We start from the raw sequence: 27,469 nt of genomic DNA on the forward strand, positions 1-27,469 counted from the left end.
CTTTTTCACACTATCTCAGTATCAAGTACATTTTAGGTCTGACCGGTATCAGCACCAGCAATTCTTCACTGACCTGAAGAGATTTTCTTGGTATTTTTAGCTTTGATCCCAGGCAATTGTCTTAGTTGCCGTTGCCGTTTTCTTTACCCAAGCAAACATATAAAATAAAATTTAAAAAATTAAGTTCAAGGTACTATTGGTTAAAAAAAAAAAGACATTTTTAAATCTCTTTGTAGGTAGAGGGAAATGAGTGCTTACCAATGTGATTAAACTAAAAACATCAATTCATGGCAGCAGTTTCAAAAAGTCACATATTATGCAGCACCACACAGGATGCTTGCATCTTAATTAATTGTTTAAATAGAATACCAGTACTACCAATTCTAGAAATTAAAACACACTGCTTTGGACCTCAAAAAAGCTGTAAGAGTTACTAAAATACTAACCAGATTTTTTTTTTTTTTTGAGCTCCCAGAACAGAATTCCTGCATGTATTAAGCTTTTCCCTGCAGCCATTTCTTTATCAATTGGACTGTGAGACTCCATTGCAATCTCCTGATTACGATAGGTTTAATGCAAACACTTAATATCATGAAACCTGCAATAAAACGATGCGGGTTTCCAACACTGGCATGTTTAAAAAAAAAAAAAATCCTTGCTTTTTCCCCAGCATTTTATTTTACTTTGTTTGTTGTTTTGGGAGTGTGGTGGTGGTGGTTTTTTTTAAGGAAATTCTTGCTTGTACCAACTAATTGCCAAACAGTTGCTGGAAATGCAAGAATGTAGGTCCTAATCCCACAAGCTTTTACTCACTTGGAGCAGTCCTGTTGATTGAGACCACTCCACCAATCTGATTAAGATTGACTAAAATAAGTAATGATTACAGGGACAGACCTTGCACTGTAGGTATTAATATGTAAAAAACCAAATGTTAAAAACTCTTCAAAAGCATATTCACATATTAAAGCTGCTGTTTAAATACTTTCTGAAGTTTTATAGAATTAACTTGGAAAGAAAAAGGAGTCATCCTGCTGTAACAGAAATCCATTAAGTAGTAATTTATTTACTTTAAACTCCTTCTTTTCTTCCCACCACTGATTATGATTCACATACACTAAAATGGACCAAGGGAAAGATCTTGGAAGGTCTTCTTTAGAAGAAACTAAAAATAATATGTAGACAGAACAGCAAAATATTATTAGTTAATCAAAATTCAGTTACTCTCTGGTTTCTGTTTATGGTAGTAAAAATTAGCACGAGTCAAATAATCTGTATCCTTTGATCCATGGGCTTAGCCCTTTTCTTTAGGTTCCTCCCTGTAAAAGACTGGTTCTCTGGCTATATGGTGACCAAAAACTTTTTAGTATCTGGCATTGCATCCATTTAGATGCAGTTTGGTTGTGAGGGTTGGTTTCTAAATCTGTTTTTTACTTACTTAAAATGGATTAGCAATCTCTAAAAGCAAAATAAAACAAAGCTGTTCATTTAATAGTGGAATGCATCCTTCAGTAAAATGTCTGTTTTAAATGTACCAGCTTCAAAATTATTTTCCTAATGTGGTTATGTAATGTTAAATATTAATTCTATGATTGTGTTGTTACAAAAGATGATCACTCACATGTATTGCCACATAATTTATATTTTCATTTATGATTGCAGTTTAGGCATATTGTGTATGTTCTTCTGTATCTTTTCATATTATTAAGCACTGTTTAAGGTTTGCAAAGAAAAGATCAATTTAGAAATTCCTATATATATAAAGTCAATTTTAAATATATATATTTTCACAAATACATTTTCTTTTGAAAATGTTCATATTAATTTCTTTTTGAAAATTGAAGACAAAAGACATTGTTATTTCCTTCAATTAAAAATATGTAATTTCTAAAAAAAAAAAAAAAGATAAAAATGAAGAGAATAATTTTTGGTTTTTTGTGGAAAAAAGGTATTGACTAGTAACAAATCAAATCCAGTTGTTCATCTTTGTGTTTATTTTATTTCTATTAAAAAAGACAGTTTCTATAGTCTCAGATATGACTATTGCAAAGAAATCCTGTATTTTTGGCTGAAAGTTATAGTTCCTTCCACATGCAGGAAGTATCTTTTATGGTTCCTACACTGGAGGAACAGCTTTGCAGTAAGGTCATGTTTGAATATGACTGCTCTGTGTACTAACAAATTCACCAGGAATTTAAAGAAATTTTGTGTAATCAGCTTTAAAATAGTTGCATATTCATGTCCAATGATCCAAAGCATCTTAGCACGCAAGTAAAAGTGGTAAAGAGGAACCTAGTATTCCTGAAACTTCAGAAGCTAACATTAACAGCTTAAGTTAATTTTTCATTCACCCAAGCATTCAAGTAAGCAACCTTCTCAAACCTTCCTCAAGCCCTGGGAAAAACAGTAAGGAAAATCTATTGATCAAGTGATAAGATGTTATTTCAAAACTTGTAATTTAATTAACATATATGCTACATCAAAGCACTTATCCAAAAAATTGTGATGTTTATATGACCTTGTGATCAAAGCTTTTTTTCTACTGGTGTTAACTGCATCAACTGTAGCTTTATAGAATATACATGAAGACAGTGCATATGTTCTGAACCATGTAATTTTTTTTCTTTTGACCCTTTTTGGGTATATACATTCCCACACACAGTGCACACCTCTGGGAATTTCCCAGCATGCCTTTTGAGGAAAAACATTGAGGTCACAAAAGTTGAACAGAATGACTAAGCCAAGATCTTTAAGGGATATGGAAAAAGTAGTAAGTCTGAATTGTTTGTATCCACCAGGAGTTTCAGTCTTTCCACTTCATTAAGAATCACTGAGGTTTTTTTTTCCAAACTGCATTACATATCTGAAAATTATCTAAACTGGGACTGGGTTTTATAATGTTTTAGGTTACTGATAGGGAATAAAGATTACTTTAAAAAACACTTAAGGGGGTCTGTGCAGTTTTAATAGCTTGTGTGAAACAAAACAGCAAACAGGATGTCTTTTTCCCCTTTGAACTTGTGGACATGAAGCTACTGAATTCTCTGATTAGTTATGTGGTGTTGGACTCCCAGTGGCACTTAATGAAGACAAGTTTTTACATAGCGCTTTCAAAAAACAATAGGAAATTGAATCTACCTTATCAAATTTAGTACTTTATCACAGACATCATAAAGTTGGGAAACAGAGAAAATGAGAAGAAGGAGGAGAAGGAGGAGAAGGAGGAGGAGAAGGAGAAGGAGAAGGAGGAGAAGGAGAAGGAGGAGGAGGAGGAGAAGGAGAAGGAGAGGAGGGGAGGGGAGGGGAGGGGAGGGGAGGGAAGAGGAATTTTGGAACATAAAATACATGTCTTCCATTCAGATCAAATGAGAGTCTTTATTGCAATCTGCATTTCATGGTTAAAAAAGAAAAAAAATTAGAAAAATACCACTAATTTTCATTTTTTGCATAAAATTTTCAAAAATACTTATAGGTGATTGATCTAGTTTTTTATTATGTTTCATTACATTCAAAGAAAATTTTATAATTGATTGTAATGGAACTGGCCATCTTATAACATAACAAGGGTAACTAGACATAATCACCTCTAGTATGACATACACTGACCATCAGAACTTGCCACACCTAAACCCAGTATTCTTAAGAGACAAAGTGAAAAATATCTTTTATTCCAAATATGTACTTCAAGCAGAAACTGAGAGGATATATTTAATTGAGTAAATCAGGGGTCCTCAAACTACAGCCCACGGGCCAGATATGGCCCCCCAGGGTCCTCAATCCGGCCTTTGGCATTTACAGAACCCCCCGCAGGGGGTTTGGGGGCAAACCAAGCAGCCGCAGATGATGCATCCGCGTGCCAGCCCCCTGGTTAAAAAGTTTGAGAATGCCTGGAGTAAATAGTCAACACTGTTCTAGATATATTTCATCTGAAAGACAACAGCAGGCTTTTGACTTTGGCTGACTACTGACAGACTATCATAAACCAGATGTCAAACATTATGTCTTGAGTAACCTGCTTTTTCCTTCAAAATTTTTCCATCCTTCTTGTCATCGTGACTCTACCTAATTTAGTCCATTGGATAACAACATCCTTGCTTGGTACTTGTTTTTATTTTTCATCTTATTAAAACTGAAAAACTGTGCATCTGGGAAATATATTGGTTTAAGAAAACTGATGAACCGTTAGTAGACTCTGGTTCAGAAAAGCATCAAAAATGAGCATACAATCAAAAAAGCTCACTATTACAGGAATATTCCCTAGTCTATTTTATTATAATTATGTTACTGAACTGTACCTTCTGTGTTAGGTTCAGATCAATGACTTGTACCACTTACTACCTATGGGAGACTGATCTGTGCAGATTTCACTCTTGGAGCATATCCCTAGAGATTCAAAATTTTCACTTGCTTCAATTTATCTCTCTAAAGTAAACAATCATCCCCCTTTTTCAAATGTCTCCTTTTTGAAGTGATATAGATATTTATGCTTAGGATATGTCAACCTCTAATCTGAAAGAAAGGGATTGAGACCAGCATATTAATTCATGATGGAATCAGACATTTTCCTGTGCTTCAGCCTGAGAAATCCCAGGTATGAGGACGGCAAGGCTGGATGTCAGAGGTTCAGATGTTCAGAGGTTCCAAGCTGGAACCATTCTTTTGACTGGATGGTTTAACTCCTAAAACACCAGGAAAAATGGCCAAATTCCTTTTTTTTTTTTTTTTTCCTGTGATATCTAAAAGCCACCATGGTAAACATGTACCACTTACCAAGTTTTTGTGATGTTCTTAGCAAAGAAGTGCCAGTATATTCAAGGGAAAAGAACAGTAGGATAAAAATGTGATAGGGGAGATTGAACTAAGTTACTGAACACAGCTTAAAAGAGCAGATGATGTATTTCTTAGCCAAAGAAAGCAAGGTGCAAAGTGGGTTGATAGGATAACAAACCTTTTGAGTTATAAGAAGTGTAGTTTGAGGAATTATGACTGGGAGTAATAGCACAAATTTGGCATAGAAATCTTCTGTCTGCATATAATTATTTTCAAAGTTTATAAATCTGGAAATATTCTACAAGATATTCATAGATGAATAAGCTTTAAAGCTAAAAAGATTATTATTACGACATGCTAATAAGACTTCTGTGTTACAAGTAGAACCATAATTTCTACATCATTTTCGTGATTTCTTTATAGAAATACTCTTGCTTACTTGAGACTTGAATGATTATTATAGATACATTATATATGGAGATTATATATAAAATATTTTATAAATAGCTAGTAACTATAGAGTTAAAATATTAATATTTTATTATGATATTAGTATTATAACTTGCCTAAATAAAAAAAAGAATTTGAAATCTATTCCTTATAAAATCTCTAGCAAGAATAATTTTTATTGAAGTAATAACAGTGGCATAATCTACTTAATCTAAACATGTTTATCTCTAATTTTATATTTACCTGAGAAGCTTCTTGCTGACCATACTATGTTCACAATGCCAAAGCATGACCTTGGTAGCTGAAATCAAATTTTACCTGCCTGGTTGTAGAGTCATAGTTTAGAGCCATAAATTAGCTTCTTCTCTCTAAGTTTGGGTTTCTGAATATTATACGTCTTAATATATCCAGATTTGTCCATGGCAGTCAACATAAAGAGGCATTTAATTCCAAGGAGACCTTCATCCTTTCTGAAAATTGGTGCAACAGATCTGCCTGGAGGGATTCTTCTCTCCCTGCTGAGCAGTAACTAGCCTGGATAAGCAGCAGAGGCAAGACAGTTAACTTTTCCTTTGTTAAAGGTAGGGGAGAAGAATCCTGATAATGTTAAAATCAAAGGGTTTTTTCCCATCCATCAGTATTTGCTTCAAAATACAGAAGGGTCACGGATTACATTTGAAATTAAATTAAATCATAAGCAAGTTTTCTGTTAATACAGGCTAAGTTGCTAAAATTAATAGTTGAAATCCATAAAAATAAAATAAATGCAGAACCTTCTATGTTCATTCAAAATTTTACACAAGTTCTTCATATGGATTTTAAGAGAGGTATTGTGGAATCAGAGGTGTCTTTACGATAAGCTTACCACTGCACTTCACCGGAGTTAACTATTTTGGCACAAATCCAGGTGTCAGTGTTGGTCATAGGAGATGCTATTGATTCTGTTATTTTGCACTAACCCATGAATAAGCTGGAGTACAAAAAGAACTTTCTCCTCAGGTGCAGCTGGTATTATTTCACAGTTAAGAGTAAGCAGTATTTTAAAAGGGATGCAGAGATGAAGCATATGGATATGAGACGGTGAAGATGAAGGAAGAGATACATCAAGTGAGGAGGTCCCTGGTAAACTGCTGATATGCAGCTGTTAACCTTCCTGCAATGCCTTAAAGTCCAGCTCCCTTGTCAGTCCCTGCTTCTCCAGGTCCCTCAGCTATCATAAATGCCCTGCACATATCCTTCTACACATACACAGTGGTACTGTACATGTATATATTTGGGCTAACAATTAAGAATTATGAGGGTTTTTAATGTTCTGTTTCAAACATCTGGACACTTTAAGGACTTGTTCTGTCTAGAAATTACTTTCAATACGTTTTGAAGGTAGACTGCAATTAAAACCTGTCTTAGCAGCACATGGTGTCGGTACCTTTAGATGCCTCTAGTACAGACTAAAATTTTCCAGTGAATGGAAGACACTAAGGAGGAGAAAAACTATAAAGCCAGTTGTGCTGTCTTTGTTGTTTTAGCAATTTAGTCCTTGAGCTGAAAGGGGGAGAGAATAACAGGAAGAAGCTGGCCACAGGACAAATAAAGACTGCATTGGCTTGTATTCATTGCAACACATTGGATAAAAATGAACAATGGCAACTATCAGCTTTTATGCAATTCCTTGGAAAATGCCAGTGTTGTGTAACTTGACCAAAAGCACCACGTATACCATTGCACATGCACAACCCAGAAGGGGAGTCCAGCAAGCACTAGCAGAAAAAAGCCGTTCCATGTGGAGGTCCTGTTTACTTGGAATATTTATTACCTTCATCCAAAAAAATCAGTTTAGCATATCTCTGTTCATTTTCTACACTTCAAATTTTCAGAAGAATTCCAATAAACTCATTTTGCTACTGGATGGGAATGATATTAGAAAGCACTATTCAGAGACTTGGGGGGATAGGAATGAGAAAAGAAAGGTCAACGCAGAAGAAAAGGCTTAGATGACTAAAGGTATGTCAGAGCAAAGCTTCCCATGAAAGATTATTGAGAATAAAGCTTTTTAAAAAACAAACATAAAAAACAATATATGAATCATGAGCACAAAAGCCCTGTTTTATGATTTTTTTGGTGCTGTTTAATTTCGTTATATCTTTTTTTGCCATTGTTAAAAAACAGCCAAAACTTCAAAGGCAAGCTGCATGTGTTCTAAATCAGGACTTCACTGCTGATGTATGACAGCACAAAAATTAAAACTAAATAAATGTGCTGTCTAAACTCCCATATTTCTCAAAAAATTGCTTTAAAGGCTTTAAAAAATTAGAATTATTGCTTGATCTTACTTTACCAACCATAAAGTTTTCACCAGAGTAAATGACAAAATATTATATTAAAAAGAGAAAAAGAAAAAAGAGTGCTGTCTGAATATATCTGAACACCTGTATTTGGCTGCCTTGCAGTTTTGTCAGACAGGCAAGGGGGAAAATGAAACTTTGCAGTGATTTGTCTGATAGTGGATATGGACCACATAAATTCTCAGCTTATCCACTGCTTTCTGGAAAGCTCCTTGACAGTCAGGGTAAATCGGTGAAAATAAGGCAGCATGTCTATGAAGGAAAGAGTAACATTATCACATAAAAATCGTTGAAAAATAGACAAATTCTCATGAAAAAATGTTTGTGCAAGTTTTCTAGTATTTTCTTTTCAAAATATGAACTTTGTAACAGATCAAGTTATTATTCTGTTCTACTTTACTGTCTTTGGACATGACCTTGCTGTTTTCTTTGGCATGTCTGACTAAAGGTGTCTCGGCACTGTACACCCAGTTAAATCTGCTTGCAAAAAAATAATGTGGGACTGAGGCCTTTTTGGCGTGCCTTTTCCTCTGGCCTTTGCTTTTGCAATGGCCATTTGCTGTCCTACTAGGTCGTCTTGATTTGTATTCACTCATTTGTTTCACCAGGTTGCAGAAGGGGCAAGTGGCCCAGCCAAATAGGAATGCAAATGATGTTCTTTTTAGTAAACATTTCTCTGACTTTTAAAACTCATTCATCCCATCCCTAATTGTGTTCCTTTTTCATTTCCAATTAAGAAATAGTCACAGGTTCTAATTTATGTTCTCATTAAGTCTGAGGACTGGTATTTCTTTGCAAAGTTTCCTGATTATTTGTGTGATCAAGAGGGATGGTTATTTACTAGTTATCACTTTATCTTAGTCAGTCCTTATTCACTTGTATACAAAGTTTCAATTACACATTAAGAGAGCAGATACTATAGGCTGCCATTGTATGAGCACTAATAAGAAATGGATAATTAAGGTTGGCAAGTCAAAGCAAGCAGTGTGCAGGCAGCCTATAAACTGAACATAACATTTCTCAAATGCTAACAGGTATCTCCACAAACAACTTCATGAACATAATATTTGGTAAATGCTATCATATGTTTACAAACAATATTATGAACATGAAGCAGGGGTACACTATCTGAAGTATTTATTTGTAATTAATACTTCAATAAGTCCTAATAATATATAAAAGATCGGTTACACTTAGATATAATATAAGGGCAGAGATAACCTTTTAGTGAGTTTGAGATATTCTGGGCTGCCCAAATTTTAACCACCCGAACCTGGTGTCTGAATTGAAAGCCCAGACCCCTTAGATGGCCAGTGCAGTCTCCAAAGGCTGACTCAAGAGTATCAGAGCTCTCCAGAAGTGGATAACCAAAAAAAGCCTGCCAGCCTAAAAGAGATTCGAAGAGTCTTTCAAGGTTAATTGCAGATTTTTGGTATTTATTAAGTGCTAAAGCTGCCTCTCCCACATATGGGCTTTAAAGTTTGCCAAGATTAATCTTGGAGCTAGTTGCTTTGAGAATTTTAGTGCACACTTTTGATATAGACAGCAATTTTCATTTTTGGTAAATTTTCTAATAAAGGCTTCACAATGTTTAATCAAGGAAAGAGTTTGTCACTGTTTCCATATAGATGTCACCTATTGTCACATGTATTGAAGTGATATGTGTGCTTTGCATATTGAAGTTTTTAAAATGTGGCCTGAAATTTTGTTTATAGAAAAAAAGAAATATCAAGACTTTAAGATGCTGCATAGTTAGAGTGAGAGCAAGTAGAAGTTACATTTGTGTTGCCTGTGTTTTCTCTTCTGCCATTTTATTGGAGAAGTCTTCAGAGTTTTTTATTCATAGCTGTCCATTGATGACTGACAAGGGAATACTCTGGCTGGCAAAGTATCATTACCTTTTGCTATTATACTCTCTGCTGTCCAATGAACTGCTAAACCTTGTCATTTCTCTTCCTCTCATTTCTTTCCTAATTAAGATACCAGCAGCATGTGAAAATAAATAAATGAAAAAATTGAATCTGGATCCAATGAAAGTAGCATCAATAGAGACTGTTTCCAGTTTGGTGCAAACTTTCACCCAGATGTAGGATGAATGAGTTTCTCACTTTAGGCTCAGTTGAAATTGTTTACACACTTCCTTTGAAACAGTAAATCTAGAAAATGCATATAAAAACTGTGCACAAAGGAACATTATTTGGGTTGTAAGGTCAATTGCTCTGAAGTTAGGCCAAGTGAGATTTATGATTGCTTGCACAATGGACCCCTTTTGCATATGCTTTAAGATAGAGCTGTTAATTAACTGAACATCTACTATTCTGAATCTTTGCTTTCCCCAGTATAGAGAGGGCCAAGTTCAGACTGTAACTATAAACCAGCAATAAGTGTTAACTTCAAAGTTTCTGCCTAAATCTGAACAATAGAGGAAATAGATGTTCCTCTACCTTTCTTCTATATATCAGGGGGGTTTCTGTTAACCTCTTTTGTATAATGAAAAGCAACCTTAAGCACTGCAAGGTCTGTTGTTAAAAGTAGCTTATATAAAAATGGCAGTGTGGAGCCTCAGATTTCTACTTTTATGAATCTTAATTTCAGATTCAATAAAAATGTTTTCATTTTTCTAATTGTCCAATTTGTAACATCAGCCAGCAGGTCACTTATGCATTGCAAATGCCCATGAAGAGCCACAGCCAGAAATTTGGACAGAGCTCTGATCCAAATATTAAATTATGTACACTGTATGGTAGTCCCATAAAACAGATAATAGTCATGTTGAAACAAATTTCTTTTGGACATTTCCAGATACAGTGAGGATGTAGAAAGACTCAGTACAGAATGTACAAGAGGTAAAAACACTCCTAGTCTGAAGCAGTCACAAGGACTATGCCTGCCTGGGTTTTGGGCAACAGAAACAGGACAGGACACAAAACTCTCATTTTTTTTACAACCCCCTCTGCCTGCAGCTACACACCTCACTCACACCTGCATCAGCCCTGCTGGCTACACATGTTGGATTTCACACCTCTTGAATAGACAACACCTATGTCTTACTCTGGCATGTATAGATTTTAGCACTAAATAAATGCATTTTATTAACAGCTACCATCACCAAAAAACATCTTCAGTTTGGAAATTACTTTTTTCTTTATCTGCCTTTAATCCCTTGTCCTCAGGTATGCTTTCTACTCAGATGTAAGCACTCACTCCTTGCAAGCAGTATAATAAATACATAGATTTACTGTTTGAGTTCACAACAGGTATGAAAAAAAGGAAAATGAAAGGGTTTTTGCTTGTGATCTTTGTTTACAAGACTTCCAGGCCATCTTTGAGCTGTTCCAGGTTGGGCTAGGTGCATGCCAGGGCTCATCAGCTTAAGATGGAATCACACATCACCTGGAAGGGAGATTGATGTAACCTTTCCCACTGCCACTAAGGATTCATATATATGGAAAGATAGCTTGAGTCTATTTGTGATGAACCATTAGAATAAGGCATGGTCTGGAAAGATAATATAAGTAGTTAAAAGGTCAGAATGAGCAACTGCTATTGGCTCCTTGAGTCCAGATAAGTTCAAGAGACTTGTGCATTCACTGTAAAGACTTTGTTCTGGTTGATAAAATGTGGATCTCCAAATATACATTTGAACCTTAATGTGGATTTCATTCACAATTTCTAAACTTATTTTACTATAGTTAAAATAATATAAATGGTTGCATGTACTTGGCCGAGCTTTACTTACAGTTCCAGAGGTATAAATCCACTGTAGCCATGGGATTACTTCAGATTTTGTCTTTGTGACAGTATGGTAGCATGTCTAAATAAATGGCAAGTGATGTGGTTGCTCCCAGGGAAACCAGCTAATTGTCAAGTACCTGCTTATTTAAATACCTTACTGACATTTTTGCCTACACATGCAAACCTGACACCTGAAGCACATTGTATTTTCAATTCAGTGCCAGTTGCCTATGTTTAGACTTTGTTTGAGTTAGTAACTGGTCACTGAGGAATCCAGAGTTCACTGCAGACAAAATCTGAATAATTTTCATGCAAATATAGCTGTGGGACAGCCTCACCTTCCTCTGTATATAAAGGATACAAAAGTATATTCCTGGGGTGAAGAATTCAGAAATAGTCTGCATCCCTTTGCAGCAGAAATAATATCATAAGCCTTCCCTGCTGTCTTTACTTTCTCACCATTCCTGATGGTTATAACAAAATCTAATCCCTTTACAAAGTTTAGTTTCATATTCACATTCATTTTTGTTCCTGCTCATCCACTCAGTCATCCAGTAATTTCATTTACATGTCTTTATTGTCTTTTAGTCACAAATGTATTTGTCATCTTATTTAATAAAAATCTCTTTTATCATCCAAACATACACTTTTATCCTTTCTATCATGTCTCATTTTTTGTTGTTTTTCATCTTTCTCTCTCATGTGCAATTAATGTTAATTAATTAATTAATTCCCTGTAACATAATGTTCAGCTGTAACATTTAGGTAAAAACAGTGGGAAGATGCTAGAATTTTGGTTTGTGAACATTTATTTTATGAAACAAAATCAGCACTTTGGCCAAAATTGAGAATGACTAAAAAGTGCATCCTTTTTCTGCTGCAGTGACCATCGCATGCTCCGATGCATGGAGGTGTTCTGAATTTGATATTTTTCCTTGTTGCTCTTCTCTATTTATCTGTAGTGAGACAGTCAAACACTTTTGTTGACAAAGGTTTCTAAGTGGCTTTGCTACAAAGTTTGGGTGATTTTTGCCCAAGCTTTTAGCTACCATGGCTCTTCAGCTTTGTCAGAAGGAAGAATAAATGCAATCCTGATGTTGCAGTTTGGTATATGCTGTTTGCTACGTTTTTGGAGCCACTAGGGAGCATTGAGCTCTGGCAGCAGGTTATTTTACTTCTAGCTGCTAAAACTCTAGAGGGAGAAACAGTAGCTATTCTGGTAGTAGATTTTCAGCATCTCCATTTAGAAAAACCAATGTATTGTTTTCCCTTGAAGAAGAAATCACCAATGTTGTGCAAGAAACAGTATCTTAACACTGGATGAATGATTTTTGCCCTCTTATGAACTTCCCACTTCTAAGGAGAATGACTAAGATGACTGTGGTCATGCAGCTGCAACAACATCTGGAGTCCTCAAATTACCTTGACAATAGTTAGATGGATTTAGGTCTGTGTGTAGCACAGAAATGTCATTGTCTTGATGTTTCTATTATTCAATGAAGATTACCAATTATTTAGGTCTGTCAGCTTTCCTTAATATTGCTGTCATGCTGTAGTAACAGCAGAAATAATGGTCATTTGCTTACTTACAGATCCTGAAGAATTAGATCATTCGTGAGTGACTCTATCCCTCACTCTGAGAAAATCAAAAAAGTTGTACTCCATAACTGCTTAGCCACGTGAAGGCATTTTTCACCCAGGCCTTGTTATGATCATTTTTTTAAGTTTCTCTATGAGAAGGTAGAAAACCAGGCAAAGAATTTCATGAAGGTTTCTTGAACACTAGTTCTCAAGTGGTAATTAGTGGGTTGCCACTTGGCTACAGGAGCTCACAGAAGGGCTCTTTCTGAGAACTGTATGTCAGAAGACTGGAAAGACTAAGAAAAGGTTTTACTCTCATGTGTTTCTGAGGGGAAGATTTTCTGGGGAAACAAAAAGGCCACTCCTCTTCCAATTAACTTGTTCAAATCACAAGTTGTATTGTACATGAAGCCCTCTCGTTCACCCAGCAGCCAAAGCTGGCCCTAATGTATTTAAAAAAAAAAAAAAAAAAGAAAAGAAAAAAAGAAAAGAAAAGAAAAGGCATCTTTACTCTCATTCTTTAAAAGAAATTTTATCTGTGATGAGTATGAGTCGTATAATTCATTCTGGGGAACAGCAAATAAGATTGTCTTCTACATATTTCCATCTCCTGTGCCTCCGAACAAAATGGCGTCAGCCCTGCCTCCACCTGAGGCCCATGCAATTCCCTGCCACCTTCTCTTGCACTCCCAGGAAGCTGAGGCTCCTGCAAGCTCTGCTGTGTAATAACATGAATGACAAGGTTCTGACATGACTTCTCTGTTTGGGAAGAAGGCTGGATAGAGCCACCTATGTCATTCAAATGGTAGCCACAGTTTCTATTACTCGGGGGGGCGGGTTAGCCACCGTTTCAAGGCATCTGTGTGTCCTTTTAGTAGTATGAAAAGGGACAAAGGGGCTGTTGTATGGGTTGAAATCACATCCTTAATTCTTACACATTTTTGCAATAGAACAGCATAATAGAAAGTTGCTCAATGTATTTTACTTGGAAATTGCAATTAATCAGAAGACTGTAAGGAGTCAGACCCCAAACCTAGTTTCAATACCATTTCCTTTAGTGAGTTTTACACATTACCTTTTCAATAAGTGGTGACAGGCAGTGCATTTCTGGGTGATTATAGCATATGTCAGGTGGGGTTAACGGGCACAAGGCCAGAGGGAAAGTGAGTAACTACTTGAGATGTACAGTAATCCCTTAGAAATGCACTGCCTTATTCCCTCCTGATATTATAAAATGATGTTTATTAAACAACATGTTCCAAATCCTAAGGGGCACTAGACCTCTGATACTAATACTGAGTTCACCAGGAGACTTGATGCCAAATTTGTCAGGAAATAGAGTATCTACCTCAAATATATCCACCTACAAGAACCAATCCCTAATATGCTTATTGTATCTATATCCCTAGTCTTGGAATGATGAATGATCCACATCTGGAGGCCAGGTCTTTAGATACTGGTATATGCTGATTAACACTGGCTAAGGAACTAGCCCTTAATTTAATGTTATATGTTGATGTGGCAGGGTCAAGAAATGACTGCAAATAAAGTGAGGGCCTTAATTTGTAGACTCTGAGAAACTGTGTATGTTGGAAAGATCGTTTAGTCCATGCTGCTTTTCTTGGCAGAATTTTGTAGACCATCTTCAGAAAATGGCAGTCAGTTCTCAGCTTCTTAGTGATGGGCTTTAAATCAGATCCTTTATGTTAGTCTCTTGGGTCAATTCAAAATTAACTGACTTGGCTTTTCATCAGTTAAAAAAAGAAATAAGGCTAGATCTTCCCATCAGATTGTTTTCAGTCATAACTCAGTGCCCACATTTCAGCTATACTCATTTATAACAGCAGAAACTTTGCCCCACATATTTTAAAAATGTGTCAAGTTGATTTTATAGGCAGTAGCATTATAATAAACTTCTCCAAACTTAATCAAGCTTACTGATTTATTTGGATAGTCAATAGTAGTATCTGATTTTCATTCCAGTGTGGATTAGAAACAAATTCCTCATACTTTGAATTATTTTTTTTATCAGATGTCTTGTTTTCTAGCCAACTCCTTACTGAGTCTAGACTCAGATTTGGAGATATAATCATCTGTAATTTGTAATGTCAGATGTATATATCGTGTATCAGTTTAAACCAGGCAGCTTCATCAGATTTGGAAGAAGTTACCGTGATAACAGTACTACCACTTGCACTATCATCCTGGCACATTTCACAATACATGGGACGCATTTTCAGTAGGTCATTATCAGTCTGTATAGAGTATCCCCATAGAATACCTTCAGAGGGATCTTTAATCTCTAGAAGAAAGAAAAAGAGAAAAAGAAAAACCCACAAACCCTATGGATAATCCCCTCCCTGCCCAGGTGAAGCAACAACCTCTTTCAGAGAGATATGAATCTGAAATTCTGAAATGCCACCTTGCTGTTTGCAGTTCTGTATTTCCTCTCTTGGCTTCTGCTTCCTGATGTAGAACAGCTACATGTTCCTGAAAAAAAACATTGAAGAACTCTGAGGGACAGATAATCTTGCTTCCTGGCCAGCTTTACTTAGTAGAGGATTTGCTAACCAGGAAGCAAAATAAAAAAGAAGGGGAGGATAGCAAAACAGTGGAGAAATTATTACTTGGACCAGGTGTGAGCTGAGGTAGAGATGAAGAGAATGTGAGGAAACCAAGAAGAAAGGCAAGAATGGAGCAAATAGCTAGTAAGAACAGGGCTAAAACCATCCAGCCAGTTTTGGGAATATCCAAAGTCAGCTTTGACTCTGGCAGCTGAAATCTGTGGTTGAATATTTTCCTTCCAAATCCACATGACAGCACTGTAACATCTCTAAAAAACATCATCATTTTGTACATCACTATGACCTTTCCTGAAGGATGCAGAATCCCTACTGCTTGGTAATACAGGGTACAAAAGAAACACCTTTTTTTTGTGTTTTTTTTTTAGTATGAATTAGTTGGGAGAAGAGTCTGGGGGAGTCTTTGTCCTCCATGTGTTATCTCTGAGGAGCATTTTGTCAGGTGGTCAGTGCTGCCATTGTGTGGTGGAGGTGTGTAAGTTGCCCCTTCCTGGAGGACTAAGCAAATGCAACGGACTATGTGACCAGCTTGGATACATACATACCTCAAGAGAGTTGAATATACCTGGACCATCCAACTGAGCATTGTCAAGGTGGCCTTTTCCTGTAGTGACACAGGTTTGGTCTATTTGGCTTTCAAAGAGGTATTCTATGTATCCTTGAATATGTACTTAACAGAGATAGAGTAAGTTAGGTTCAGTGTAACAGCTAATGATCAGCTAATTATGAAAAGCATATTACTGTAGAACTAATAATCATGCAATAAAAACATCTATTACATAAATTGTTAATCCATAAAAATGTGTTCCTGAGACCATTGGTATTTATTTAACATACAATTACTGTCTAACTTAATCTAAATTAAATGCCTGCTTGAGACATGTAATTTGAAGTGTTACTGAGCTTCCTTCTCTGGTATTAAAAGCAAGAAATCAGCAGCTAATGCCTGGAGGGCAGATCTTTACCATTTAAATTCAGGTACCTCAACACTAACGTTCATAATTTCAGCCATTTGGAAAATGTTTTTCATAAGAATGCATTTGGCCTTAAAATCTCACTTTCTCCCTCACTCAGGGCTACATCCTGCCAACTGAGTCAAACCTCTGACTTAATCCAAATGAAGTTTTGATTGAATAAAAGGTCCTGAAGTAAGGCCTGAGAAAAAAAATGTGTTCTCTTATCATAGAACACAAGCTTTGCAAAATGTTCTAGCTCCTGCCAGTGCTGGAAGGGTAAATTATCATTTGACTCCTGTATGGACATATTTATTTAGGACACATAGCCTGATGACTCAGGAAGTTATGTAAAAACTGACCCAGTTAATTTTAGATGCTGTTATTGGAAGACTATAAATGAAAATTAATCAAATAGTCACAAAGGAACCACAGGGAAGGAGTGTAGAACACTGGTGGGTAGACTTTTGGCAGAGATCGTTGCAACATTTTTAATAAGAGGAAAACACATTCTCAAGTAAATTAGAGAGTAATGACATGATTAAATGGTAAATAATAGTTAAATACATGCTTGGAGGTCCAGGACAGAGACTGAGGAATTTTTGTGTTTCGTGTGTATTCCTCTCCAGGCTGCTCTGAGTAGCCAGAGGAGCTCACCAGAGCTCTGCCTGTAATTTAGGGTCGGATTGTAGCTTTTAAGACACTGAAGCCAAAAGAGTTGTTGGGGCCCCTGCTGCTAAGGCTGAGAAAGCTGAGGTTTTCTCCATAACTCCAAAGCTTCACCAGCCTTTCAGCTGTTGATGTGTCTTTGTTCCTCCACCAGCCGCCTACCCTGAGCAAGGGCCAGCACCAGGGCTCTGCTCAGTCTGCCATCACATCATCTGCTCTCCTTATGCACAGTGGGGGAGAGGGAAGGAGCCTGTCTTGTGCTGAGGCAGGTTTAGTCCGTACTAACCGGGTGTTTGCACATTTGCGGGTGAGCACATTGAGTTGCATACATGACTGTTTATGCAAACAAGGAGTGCTGCAGTGCTGGCTGGGAGTGTACCCTGTCCATATGGTTCCTTTCCCTGTCTGCTGAGGAAAGGATGTGAAAAGAATAATGTTCACGAGTTGACTTCATTCTCAAATATTTCTTTGTCAAAATGGGAGGCTGTACGTACAAAGCCTGACTTTGTTAGCTTTACTTCATGTAGTCCTAATACACAACACAGTTATGTGACGAGGCCATTGGAGGGGAACTGGCCTAGTTAAGAGGTGCTTTACCTGCTCTCTGCTTGCCGCTTTCCATTTCAAGTGGTCAGAGTAAGGATATCTCAAAAACAAAAGCAGAAAACTGAAATAACTCTGGATTCTCTTTCTATAGAGTTTAGCATTGTTTCTTAATTTTCAGTAAGTCCAGGTAGAGTACAGTTGATCCAGTGACTTTGGTCAAATAAGGCAGAAGCCTCATCTGTGTCATTCCTTGCTGCTTGGCAGAACTAGGAGGAGAGCACAGGGAGTTTGTCTGTTACAAAAGACAAAAACCAGAGTTTTTAAGTTACTGGCACATCAGTCTACTAAAAGCTGGCTTGCTTAGATCATAATTCAAATGATCAGCACAGTGTTTTCAGTATGAGACTGGCAGCTTGCTCATGAGCATAATACAGAATTAATTTTCTCTCCTTCTGCCTTCCTACAATATAATATTTTCTTACATAAGGCCAAATATTGTATCTCCCTGATTGATAGCACTGGAAGAGGAGGGGAAAAGGTATAATTAAAAAGTACATCTTATGTTTTTGTTTTAACAGTTTCTATTTTTACTTCAAAGGTCAGCAAATAACAGCTCATACACTGCCTATTTCTCCAATATATAACATGGATTTTAATGGTTTACATTTTAATCTAGCATTTTTTGCTTAGATGTACAATTGTGCAGCCACAGGTTTTTCTGTCAAAAAAATGTAAACCACTTGATGGGTAGGATTTTCAGAACTACTTAGTAGTGTTTTAGTGTTGTTTCTGGTGTACATCAAAGGTTTATCATTGTCTTTAATAGGATCATAGCTAATGAATATTAAGTGCTTTTACACATTCTGCCCTGGATGCCTAAATACTGGATCTGTGAAGGAAACAGGTACTTTTGACATTTAAATTACAGAAATTATGAAAGTAATAGTTGGCGCAAAACCCTGCTCACAATTTCCTGGCACACTTGTTGAACCTAACTTTAGAAAATGCCTCTACTTCTCTAAAGTACAAATTCACTGAACACATTTACAAGAAGATTTGAGAAATACCCCTGTATGGATAATCTTTTCTCACTTACTGACTGAAATGATTGGGGGTTTAAATATTTATTTTTATTTATTATTTTTACTCATGTTTGCAGACACAAATAATTGTGGATACTGCCAGGGCCATTTCAAGCCCTTATTAATAAATGCCTGTCATTAAGTCAGGAACTCAGTCGTCAAATGACCTGAAGGCACCTGCAGCCTCAGCGAAGCAATGCCCATTCAAGGCTGGGCTGAAAATCATGCACTGATGTTTTAACATCACTTTCTATTTTATAACTGAACTTTTTCTGTTTCTGTAAAATGCAACTAATTTATAACTGTGAAAGCATAGCTTTAAAATAAGAAACCATCTTTTAAAGCCAGCATCACAGATGGCACATTTTTCAACAGGCACAGCAGAATTGCCAAGAACTGCTACTGATTTCTAGAAATCCTTGTGAGTTGCAAGGTCCAGGATTCAAAGTGCTTGTCTGACTCCTTTCTCACCTTAGAATCGGTCAGTGGTGTGTCAAGTACATGCTTGATCTTCCTATGTCAGCGGAGATGACATTCTTTTCACAGTGCTTGTTACTCTTTTCTTCTTGTTTTTCTTAATTATTTGGCATGAACTACAGCCCATCTTAAAACCATTACTTGACTGGGATTCCTTTCTTTCCATTTTGTTACTTCTGCACTCCAGGGGATTTCCTTGAGGAAGCTAATATCTTTCCTAAGTTGCTGCAGTGACACAGAATCCAAGTTTCTTTGTTAAGAATTTCCATAACTCAGTCGGTCACCAGCAATGTTGGTACTGTCGGCTAAAGTTATTTCCTCCCTTTCTAGCAAGTCACCTTTATTTTCTCAGGGTAATTACACTGAAGAAAAAAACCCATCATTTTGATTTGGTTTGGCAACACTTTATCTTGTTACTGTGATCTCTGTTGGGAAAGATGCTTTCTGTATGGGTCATTGCATCCTGACTCAGCCAGGGATGATGATTATAACATTGATGCTCGGAAAATCATTAGGAAACTAAGTAGACAAACTAACTTTGTAACGATGTCTATGAGTTATACTATTTATGGTTGCCTAAAAGAAGAAAAAGGCATTGCCAGAGTCTTTACATTTATTGCCACACATACCTCAGAAAATTATGATGTGGCAGTATTTGTGGTCATACAAAATTTTCAAAATGTGCAGGGGAAACATGGTAGAGCTTTCCCTTTTTCACAGAAGCTGTATAACATGAAGGATAATGCTGTCTTAAAAGTGCTGTTGGATTTCTCACAGACCCAAAGGGTGAGTTGTAGATGTGGGGAGTCTGCGCCTGTTCATTCTTCTTCATTTCCTTTAAATGTTATATGTATGACTCACTTTATGCTGTTGGCACTCTCTTATGAATCCGAAGATTGCATGTGTAACATGCAGACAGAAATAAATCCTGTAGGTAAAAGAGAGCAGAAATTGGCTAAAGATCAAAGGTTATCCTTATTCCACTCCTTCTTTCACTTTTATTATCCTGTCCAAATTTGGTCTTTTGTAGAGAGAACTGGGGGGTGGGGGGGTGGGGAGGTGGGGGGTGTTCATGAGGAAAGGTTGAGCCCAAATGAGATTTTAAGGTTTTATTTGTTTTTCAACCTTGTGTGCAATTTGAACCACAGTGTAGTTACTTTGCTAGAATCAAAACTGCAGTTCTTAGAGGGTACAGAAGATTGTGGAGTGATTTAAGGAAAGAATACTTCACTTAAGTGTTCTGTGATCACTATAGATTAAGTGGCAAGCAGAGGGTTTTTTTATTTATATTTTTCTTTCTGCATAGCTAAACCAAATCTGGTATCACTAAAGTCCCTATTCTAAAAATATTTGCGTGTGTGCTTAACAAAGTCCAAAGATGTAAATGGCTAATTATTGTGAGATTGCTTGTTTGCCAGATCAGGAATTAAGTCTGCATTGTGGCAAATTTCTCTCAGAAATATGCATATAATTTTTGTAGTTTTTAATTTTTCATTACCTTCTTCACTGGAACATTGGAAGGTGATGTTGATTTTCCTGTCTTTGTAGAGCCCCAAGCTTTAATAAGTACCTTCTAAATGCTTTATTTAAGGTTATGAAAGGCACTGGAATGAGCTGTGATGACCGTCAGTAGAGTAACTAGAACAGACCAAGCAGAAAAGTTAAGAACAAGATGTGATGGGTATTTAACTTCAATAGTTTCAAAGCTTTACTTACCTTAAGGAGATTAATCAAAAACAATAGCTTTCCTAGGACTTCTCTCAAAAACCTTCTCTCCAAATTAATGTTTTCTCATGCAAATTTTTTTACATTAAAAATCAAATTTTATTTGAATCATAGATGAAAAATTTGTGTTAATGTTTCTATAGTTATAGATCACCACATAAAATGAAGTACCATAATTTTTGGGTGTGGTGCAGAATTGTTTAGAATATTTTTGGTAATGAGCAAGTGATACTGCTAGAGATATCTGTGAAGTTCTGGACAGTTTCAACTCATACCAAAACCTCGAATCAAAATAAGTGATCTAGTCGCTAGCGCTGCTTAAAAACCACTTAAAAAAGGAGCTAAGAGGTAACATGTTTCCCCTATTTTTTGGTCCATGGCCATATATTATAGTCAAACACCAAATACAAATGAAGAAGCAATATTTGTAAATGAAAATGTCATAATCTCATTTTTGAAACACAAGTATTTTTAATTATAGTGCCATAGCTTAACTACAAATAATAGTTGTCATATTGGTGCCTAAGTGACGAGGGTTATGTCAGATCTCTTTAAATAACAGGGGTATATGTTACATTGATGTGCAAATAGGAAGAGAATCCAAGGTGATAATGGTTAATGACAGTAAAAAGAAAGACAACCTCATGCTTCAACTAATCTCCAGATACTAGGGATCAGCATGAGGGACATTATCTCACCTTTACCTCATACAAAATTCCATATACCTAACTCCAAAGCATCTGGTGTGGGCCATAGTCAGAAACAGGGTACTGGACTAAGTATATCCCAGGCTCTCTGTACATTTTCCATGAGCTTTCTACATTCTCATGCAGGTGATGTGAAATATACCAGTAATATCTATTCAGCTTTAATTTTTTGCACTACTGTATTTAAATATTAGGTTTTGGTCACCTAACCAAGCAATTGCTGAAGCTAGCGGATGGCCGTGTTGTGCTGGCACTGGAGGGAGGACATGACCTTACTGCCATCTGTGATGCATCTGAAGCCTGTATAAACGCCCTTTTAGGAAATAAGGTAAAACATAAATCATAGTAGGTGGAGCAAATGATTGAAGTTTGCTGAAACTCCTATCTTTGATTTTCTTTTAGTAATAATGGCATCAGTTCTTTTTTCATTTGGTATAAAAAACATGCGATTTGAACATGTTTTAGAAATGAGCAGACCTCAGATTAGCTCGTTCGGATAAATACCTCTGAATTAGATGATTATATTAATTCTTTAGTGTTTGCCTAAATTATTCCCCGTTCAGAGTAATATTTAATACCTCAAAATTGCTTTTGGTGATGTACTGAATACTAGATTTGGCATCCTTGGTAGTGATTGGTGTGCATATCATTTATCAGGATTGGATCTTCCAGCCAACTGTCATGGAAACAAAAATGGCTTTTGCAAGATATCTGGTAATCTTAGGAACTGGATATTATAAAAGGCACATTTTTTGCACTATTTTGGCATTTCAACTGGCATGTGAAAGAACATATTTCAGAGGCTTTTAAAATTTAACAACATTAATAAAATTGTTTCCAAGACAACAAAACAAAAAGTTTTTTAAGTTATAAATGAAGATTCAGGTTGATCTGTATGTAATTTAAATGGAGTGTGCAAGATTTGTCAAACACTGTGTATAATATGTAAAAAATTTTGAGAGTTGACTATCAGACTAAGTAAGTATGAGTATGTGCTCTTTATGCACACAAACACAAAATAAGCATTCACAATAGTGAAAATTGTTCTATTGTCCACTAGAAAATATCTTTTCTCCTATAAATGTGATAAGAAGGAAAATAAGCTTGCAGCCAAAATAATTTATGAAAGGACAAAAGCCTTTACCATAAATTTTGAATTTTGCAAGATCTTGTTATAAAGTGCAGTGTGTTACATTTTTTCCCCAGGGGAAGTGGTAATAGCTATATAATCTCCCCAATCAAATGTATTAGTGCCAAGCTGCAAGCTAGTCTGCCAGTTCATTTCCAGTTCAAGACTTCATACCTATGTGAATAATGTGAAGTAATGTGTCTCCTGATGGATACTGGATAGAAGGGTTTTCTAAATATTCTTTTAAACCTTTTCTTTTCATTTTTATGACCCATCAAGAAAATATTTTATGCTTATTGTTTTACATTATACATGCAATGAATAAAAGATAGCTTTTTCAAAAATATTCTCATAAGTTTAAAGTAGACATGTCAAAAAAAAAAAAAAAACAACAGAAAAAAAGCTTTAATTGGGTTTTATCTACTATTACATTTGCAAGTCCCATAAAGAGTTTTCCAGTGTGGTGACATGCACTACTGGAAAAGATGTTCAGCAAAATGTTGGTCCTTTTATTTAGGTGCAGAATTATGGATTACAAGACCTAGCTTAAGGCATTTGACAGTCTTACTGAATGCAGCATTGCCTTCCTAATCAGCTGCCATTCCAGGGCACTCGGATATTCTCTGTCATCATCTTCCCTGTGGTAGTGTCTTATGGCATCAGTGGCTTTTCATAACCCTTCTAAACCCATTCACTGAAATTTGCACTTCTGTGGAACTAATGCAAATGGTACAATGCTGCTGGTATCATGCGCCTTCCTCTGTGTAGGTGCCTGGGTCCCTTTATCCAGTTATGACCATTTGGTGGTGCTACCCATTTATGAAAACTGCCTTGTTTTGTTTTAACACTATGTCATACCCAACCACTATTTCTGCTGTCACTGACTAACCATTGTCAGAGAAAAAAAATTGATTGTGAGAAAAAGGAATGGGATAAATGTACTGGAATACAGACTTTCTTCCATTTTATTTTAGAGTAATTTGAGACCGGGAAATTAGATAAACTGTGAGTCTATCTGTTTGCAAAATATAGCAAAGCAAATTTCAGGAGACAAAAATAAAATAACTAAGAATGAAGACAAACATAACCATGCAGCCATTTTTAATTCACTTGTAAAAGAACATGATCATTAATAACTTGAAACATCTCATGCAATAAGCATTATTCTCATGTGCTCTTAATCACAGCATTGTCTTCAGGGACATGCATTAAATGGTCTGGTGCAACAGAATTTCAAAGAGATAATATGCTGTGGCTGCTGAGAAAAATGCTCTAGAGAGGATGTTGTTACCAACACTACCATAAGAAACTGATGTTTGCTTAAAATAAGTTAAGGTGTTGTAGAGGAGCAGACAATAATGAGGAAGTCTGATACCTAGTTAGCAGTTAAAGATCAGCACATCTGTTGACATCTATAGATTTATGGCAACCTAATCCACATGGCCCAAAGCATATACATTGCTTGATTTCAGCATAATATTCATGAACTTGCACAGCAAATTCCAAGCAGGTTCCTGCCAAGGACAGGAAAAAAAAAAAGTTTTTCTTCAAACAACGACTCATTGTAATTTGAGGATGCATTCTTCCTTGAATGCAATTCTTTACAGGTGATTAGTAGGATAATTATAACTTATTTGCCCTTCACTTTTACAAATAATGGTATATAGTGCACCCTAGTTTAAAAACATTGGCAAGATGAACTTCATATCTAAACACTACACATGTAATTGAACTCAAATTAGAAAGGTTGGGAAAGGCCTTTGTAAGGTACTCTGCAGTTTGTCAGATGTATTTATTCATGTGCTGAGGATTAGAATTCACAAACACTTTGCAGAGGTTTCTGAAAACTTTTTCTTTTCTTTTGTTATTTTTGGCCAAGACTTGTCAATACAGAAATTCACTACTTCCTATGTTCTATTACCAACAGAATAACATTTTTTAAAAAAAGTGATTGTAAAACAACTTCCAACTTTCATGGAGAGCTGGTCTGATATGAAGAAGTAACATCAAACTTAAAAGTGCAAAATGCTTTCTTTTCTTAGTTTGTCTTTGAACACCAAGAAGGAAAACAAGTTGACATCCAAAATAGATATATTTTGCTCTTATTTTTATGTGGCTTGTAGCACAGTGATCTGTTTAGCAAGATAACTTACTCTTCTCTTACGCAAATGCAAGTGAAGCCACTAGGAAAAGAATACACTATCAAGTTAATCTTCTTTAAATAATTTGAGCATGGCAAAGGAAATTCCTGCATACAGTTGTTGATTTTGAAGACTAACCAAAAAAACTACTCCAAAGGTCTCTTCTTCTTGGAAGAGATAAGGATTTGAATGAGCTATCAGCCCCATCCATTTGGTGCCAATACTTCCAAACTTCTCTGCAGAAGTACTTTTGAACAATAATTTCAAATTTTGACAGAATCACAAATGGGATTATAATTGTTGGTTTTCTGTGATTGGAAGTACTTACATTGTTAATTGTCTCTAAGACCCAATTCCCTAAATAGAGGTGCCTGGTGACTTTTTAAAATACCTTAGGGTATCCAGGACATCAGCACAAGACTGGTAGATCTAACACAGAACTTAAAGATCCACACCCTTTCCGAGAGGCAACAGGAAAGACACCCTATAGTATCTGAAATGGCTCGTCTGGTTTTGTGGTGTGAATGCCTCCTTAAATGAGGAAAAGACTAAAAAGAAAATTGTAGAATTAAAGGTAATAATAAATTTTATAGAAACAAAATTATTCGTTAGAAAGTTTACACATGAAATTACTTTTTAAAAAAAGTTTTCAAGATCTTAGGTTTTCTTGTCCATGCTTCTGTGTACAACAAGAAAATTTCCATGTCACTTTGAGAAAAATCCATTTGACCATTTGTAGAGCTAATTAGAGGCACTGTAGGTTATCTCCTTGGAAGGAAATCTTTCTAGGAGGTGAGAAGAGATTAAGCAGCTGGATTCCCTTGAAATCCAAAATGAAAACATAGAAATCCTTCTGGAAGGCAAAAAGGCAAGATGAGCATCAGTTGCTTTAAAATATCCCTGAATTTTCTCAGCATGATTTGAGAACTGGTTCATTAAAAGAGCATCTGTCCAAACAAAGGAAATGGTGGATTCAGATAATTAGAAAAGATACATTGCTGAGTATTTCTGAGATGATGATACACTCTTGTGTTTAAAATTCAATTCTTTCATTTATTGTGATACTCTTTAAATGATTCTACAGTTTTTCACAGATTGTTCATATAGTTTCAAATATTTATTTTTAAGGCACCTAGAGACATACATATTACTCCAATTAAGAAAACCATTAAATGTTAAGATTTGTATGTTATTGCAAGAAGTGTGTATAAATTGGGTTGAATATTGAGATTTTTCCCCAAAATCTTTTTCATGGAGAATGGAAATTCCACACTATTTTGTCTGTCCTAGCTTCAGTGCTATAAAGACCTCTGCTATGCCTTTCGATGCCAGGTGGTGGTGAGTAAGGCTTCTCTGTGCATGCAAGCATGGGTTCTGGTTTCTTTCCTCCACATTACTTTTGAAGAGGCACTACTTGGATTTAAGAAGCCCTCAGGGATAAGCTTTTTTTGAGTTCAGTATCCTAAACCCTGCAACTTATTTTCAACATAACTGCATTCGGTTGGGGGTTCTTCTGCAGCCAGAGTAAGGAAGGATTCCTTCAAGCACAAAACTCTTTGAGTCAAAACTCAAGAATTTAGTTCTTCTTTCATGCCATCCTTTTTCAGGCAGCTAGATGGGATATTTCTATGGCGCATGGAAGTCAGTCTAACATAATGGTCCCTCTGATCTGTCTACAGGTTTGGGCAGCATCTCTTAGCTCTACGTGGTACAGCAGTTTGCCATGATCTATAATAAGTGATAATTAGTTGCAGACGGGGTCATGCTCTTCTTTGCATAGAGGAAACAGAGAAGTGCAGTCCACAGTGTGCTCTGCCCAGCGGGACCCTGCAACAAAGGCACAGAGAGGATACATGTCTGCTCTCATTGACTGTGGCGGCCAAGGCTGAATTTGGCCCTAAGTGCAAAAACATTTTTAAGTGACTAAATTTAACATCTTCTAGTAAATATTCTTCTGGCTTGAATTTCAGTCTGAAGCAGAATTTGACAAAACATTGTGATTGGTTGGCTCCCAAGCATGCTTGAAAACTTATACCGGACAATTTTCTTGCAGAGTGTGAAGTATGTGCTTCTTTCTTGCAATCTGTTGAGCTGGCATTTAGGAGGGGATGGTAATTTAAGTGGAAAGCTTGTACTCTGCAGCTTTCCTGCTGATGATGAAAAGTTGGCATTTTCTCCTTTGTGGAATTCAGTGTGAATCTGGGGCTGCTTGCCAGCTAGGCAGTGAGCTCTGCCAAGAGGGCCTGGACTGCGTTAAAAGGGGTTATTTACCAGAACAGGTAAGCATTTCTCTCTCCAAAATGGAAATATTCATGGAAGTGAATATGGCCTGAAATCAATTTTAAATTACATGGTAAACTTACTCACAATCTCACATCCTCATTGTTAATCTGAGTCTAAGCCCAGAAAATAATTAACACTGAGTCTAAGACACCTGTCAACTGCTGCTTGCATAAACCCAGAGTCCAGAGATTGGCCCAGAAACAGAGAATTAGATGGGGTAGGAAACTAGAGCAACGTATGTGCCAGAGGTTGGCATGGTGACATCAAAGTCCCCAAGGTGGGCATTGCTAGTCAGGAAGT

At 36.3% G+C, this 27,469-nt stretch overlaps 1 protein-coding gene across 1 annotated transcript in view; it reads left to right on the forward strand.

The window, feature by feature from the left end:
• HDAC9 (histone deacetylase 9) overlaps nt 1–27,469 on the forward strand; it is a 482,690-nt gene that overhangs the window by 431,922 nt on the left and 23,299 nt on the right. The window contains exon 24 of the mRNA XM_080383947.1: nt 21,811–21,944. Coding sequence (XP_080240073.1) covers nt 21,811–21,944 — 134 coding nt within the window. The remainder of the gene's footprint in view (nt 1–21,810; nt 21,945–27,469) is intronic.

Source organism: Falco punctatus (genome assembly GCF_963210335.1).
Source record: "Falco punctatus genome assembly, chromosome: 4".
In the NCBI taxonomy this organism is placed as follows: Eukaryota; Metazoa; Chordata; class Aves; order Falconiformes; family Falconidae; genus Falco; species Falco punctatus.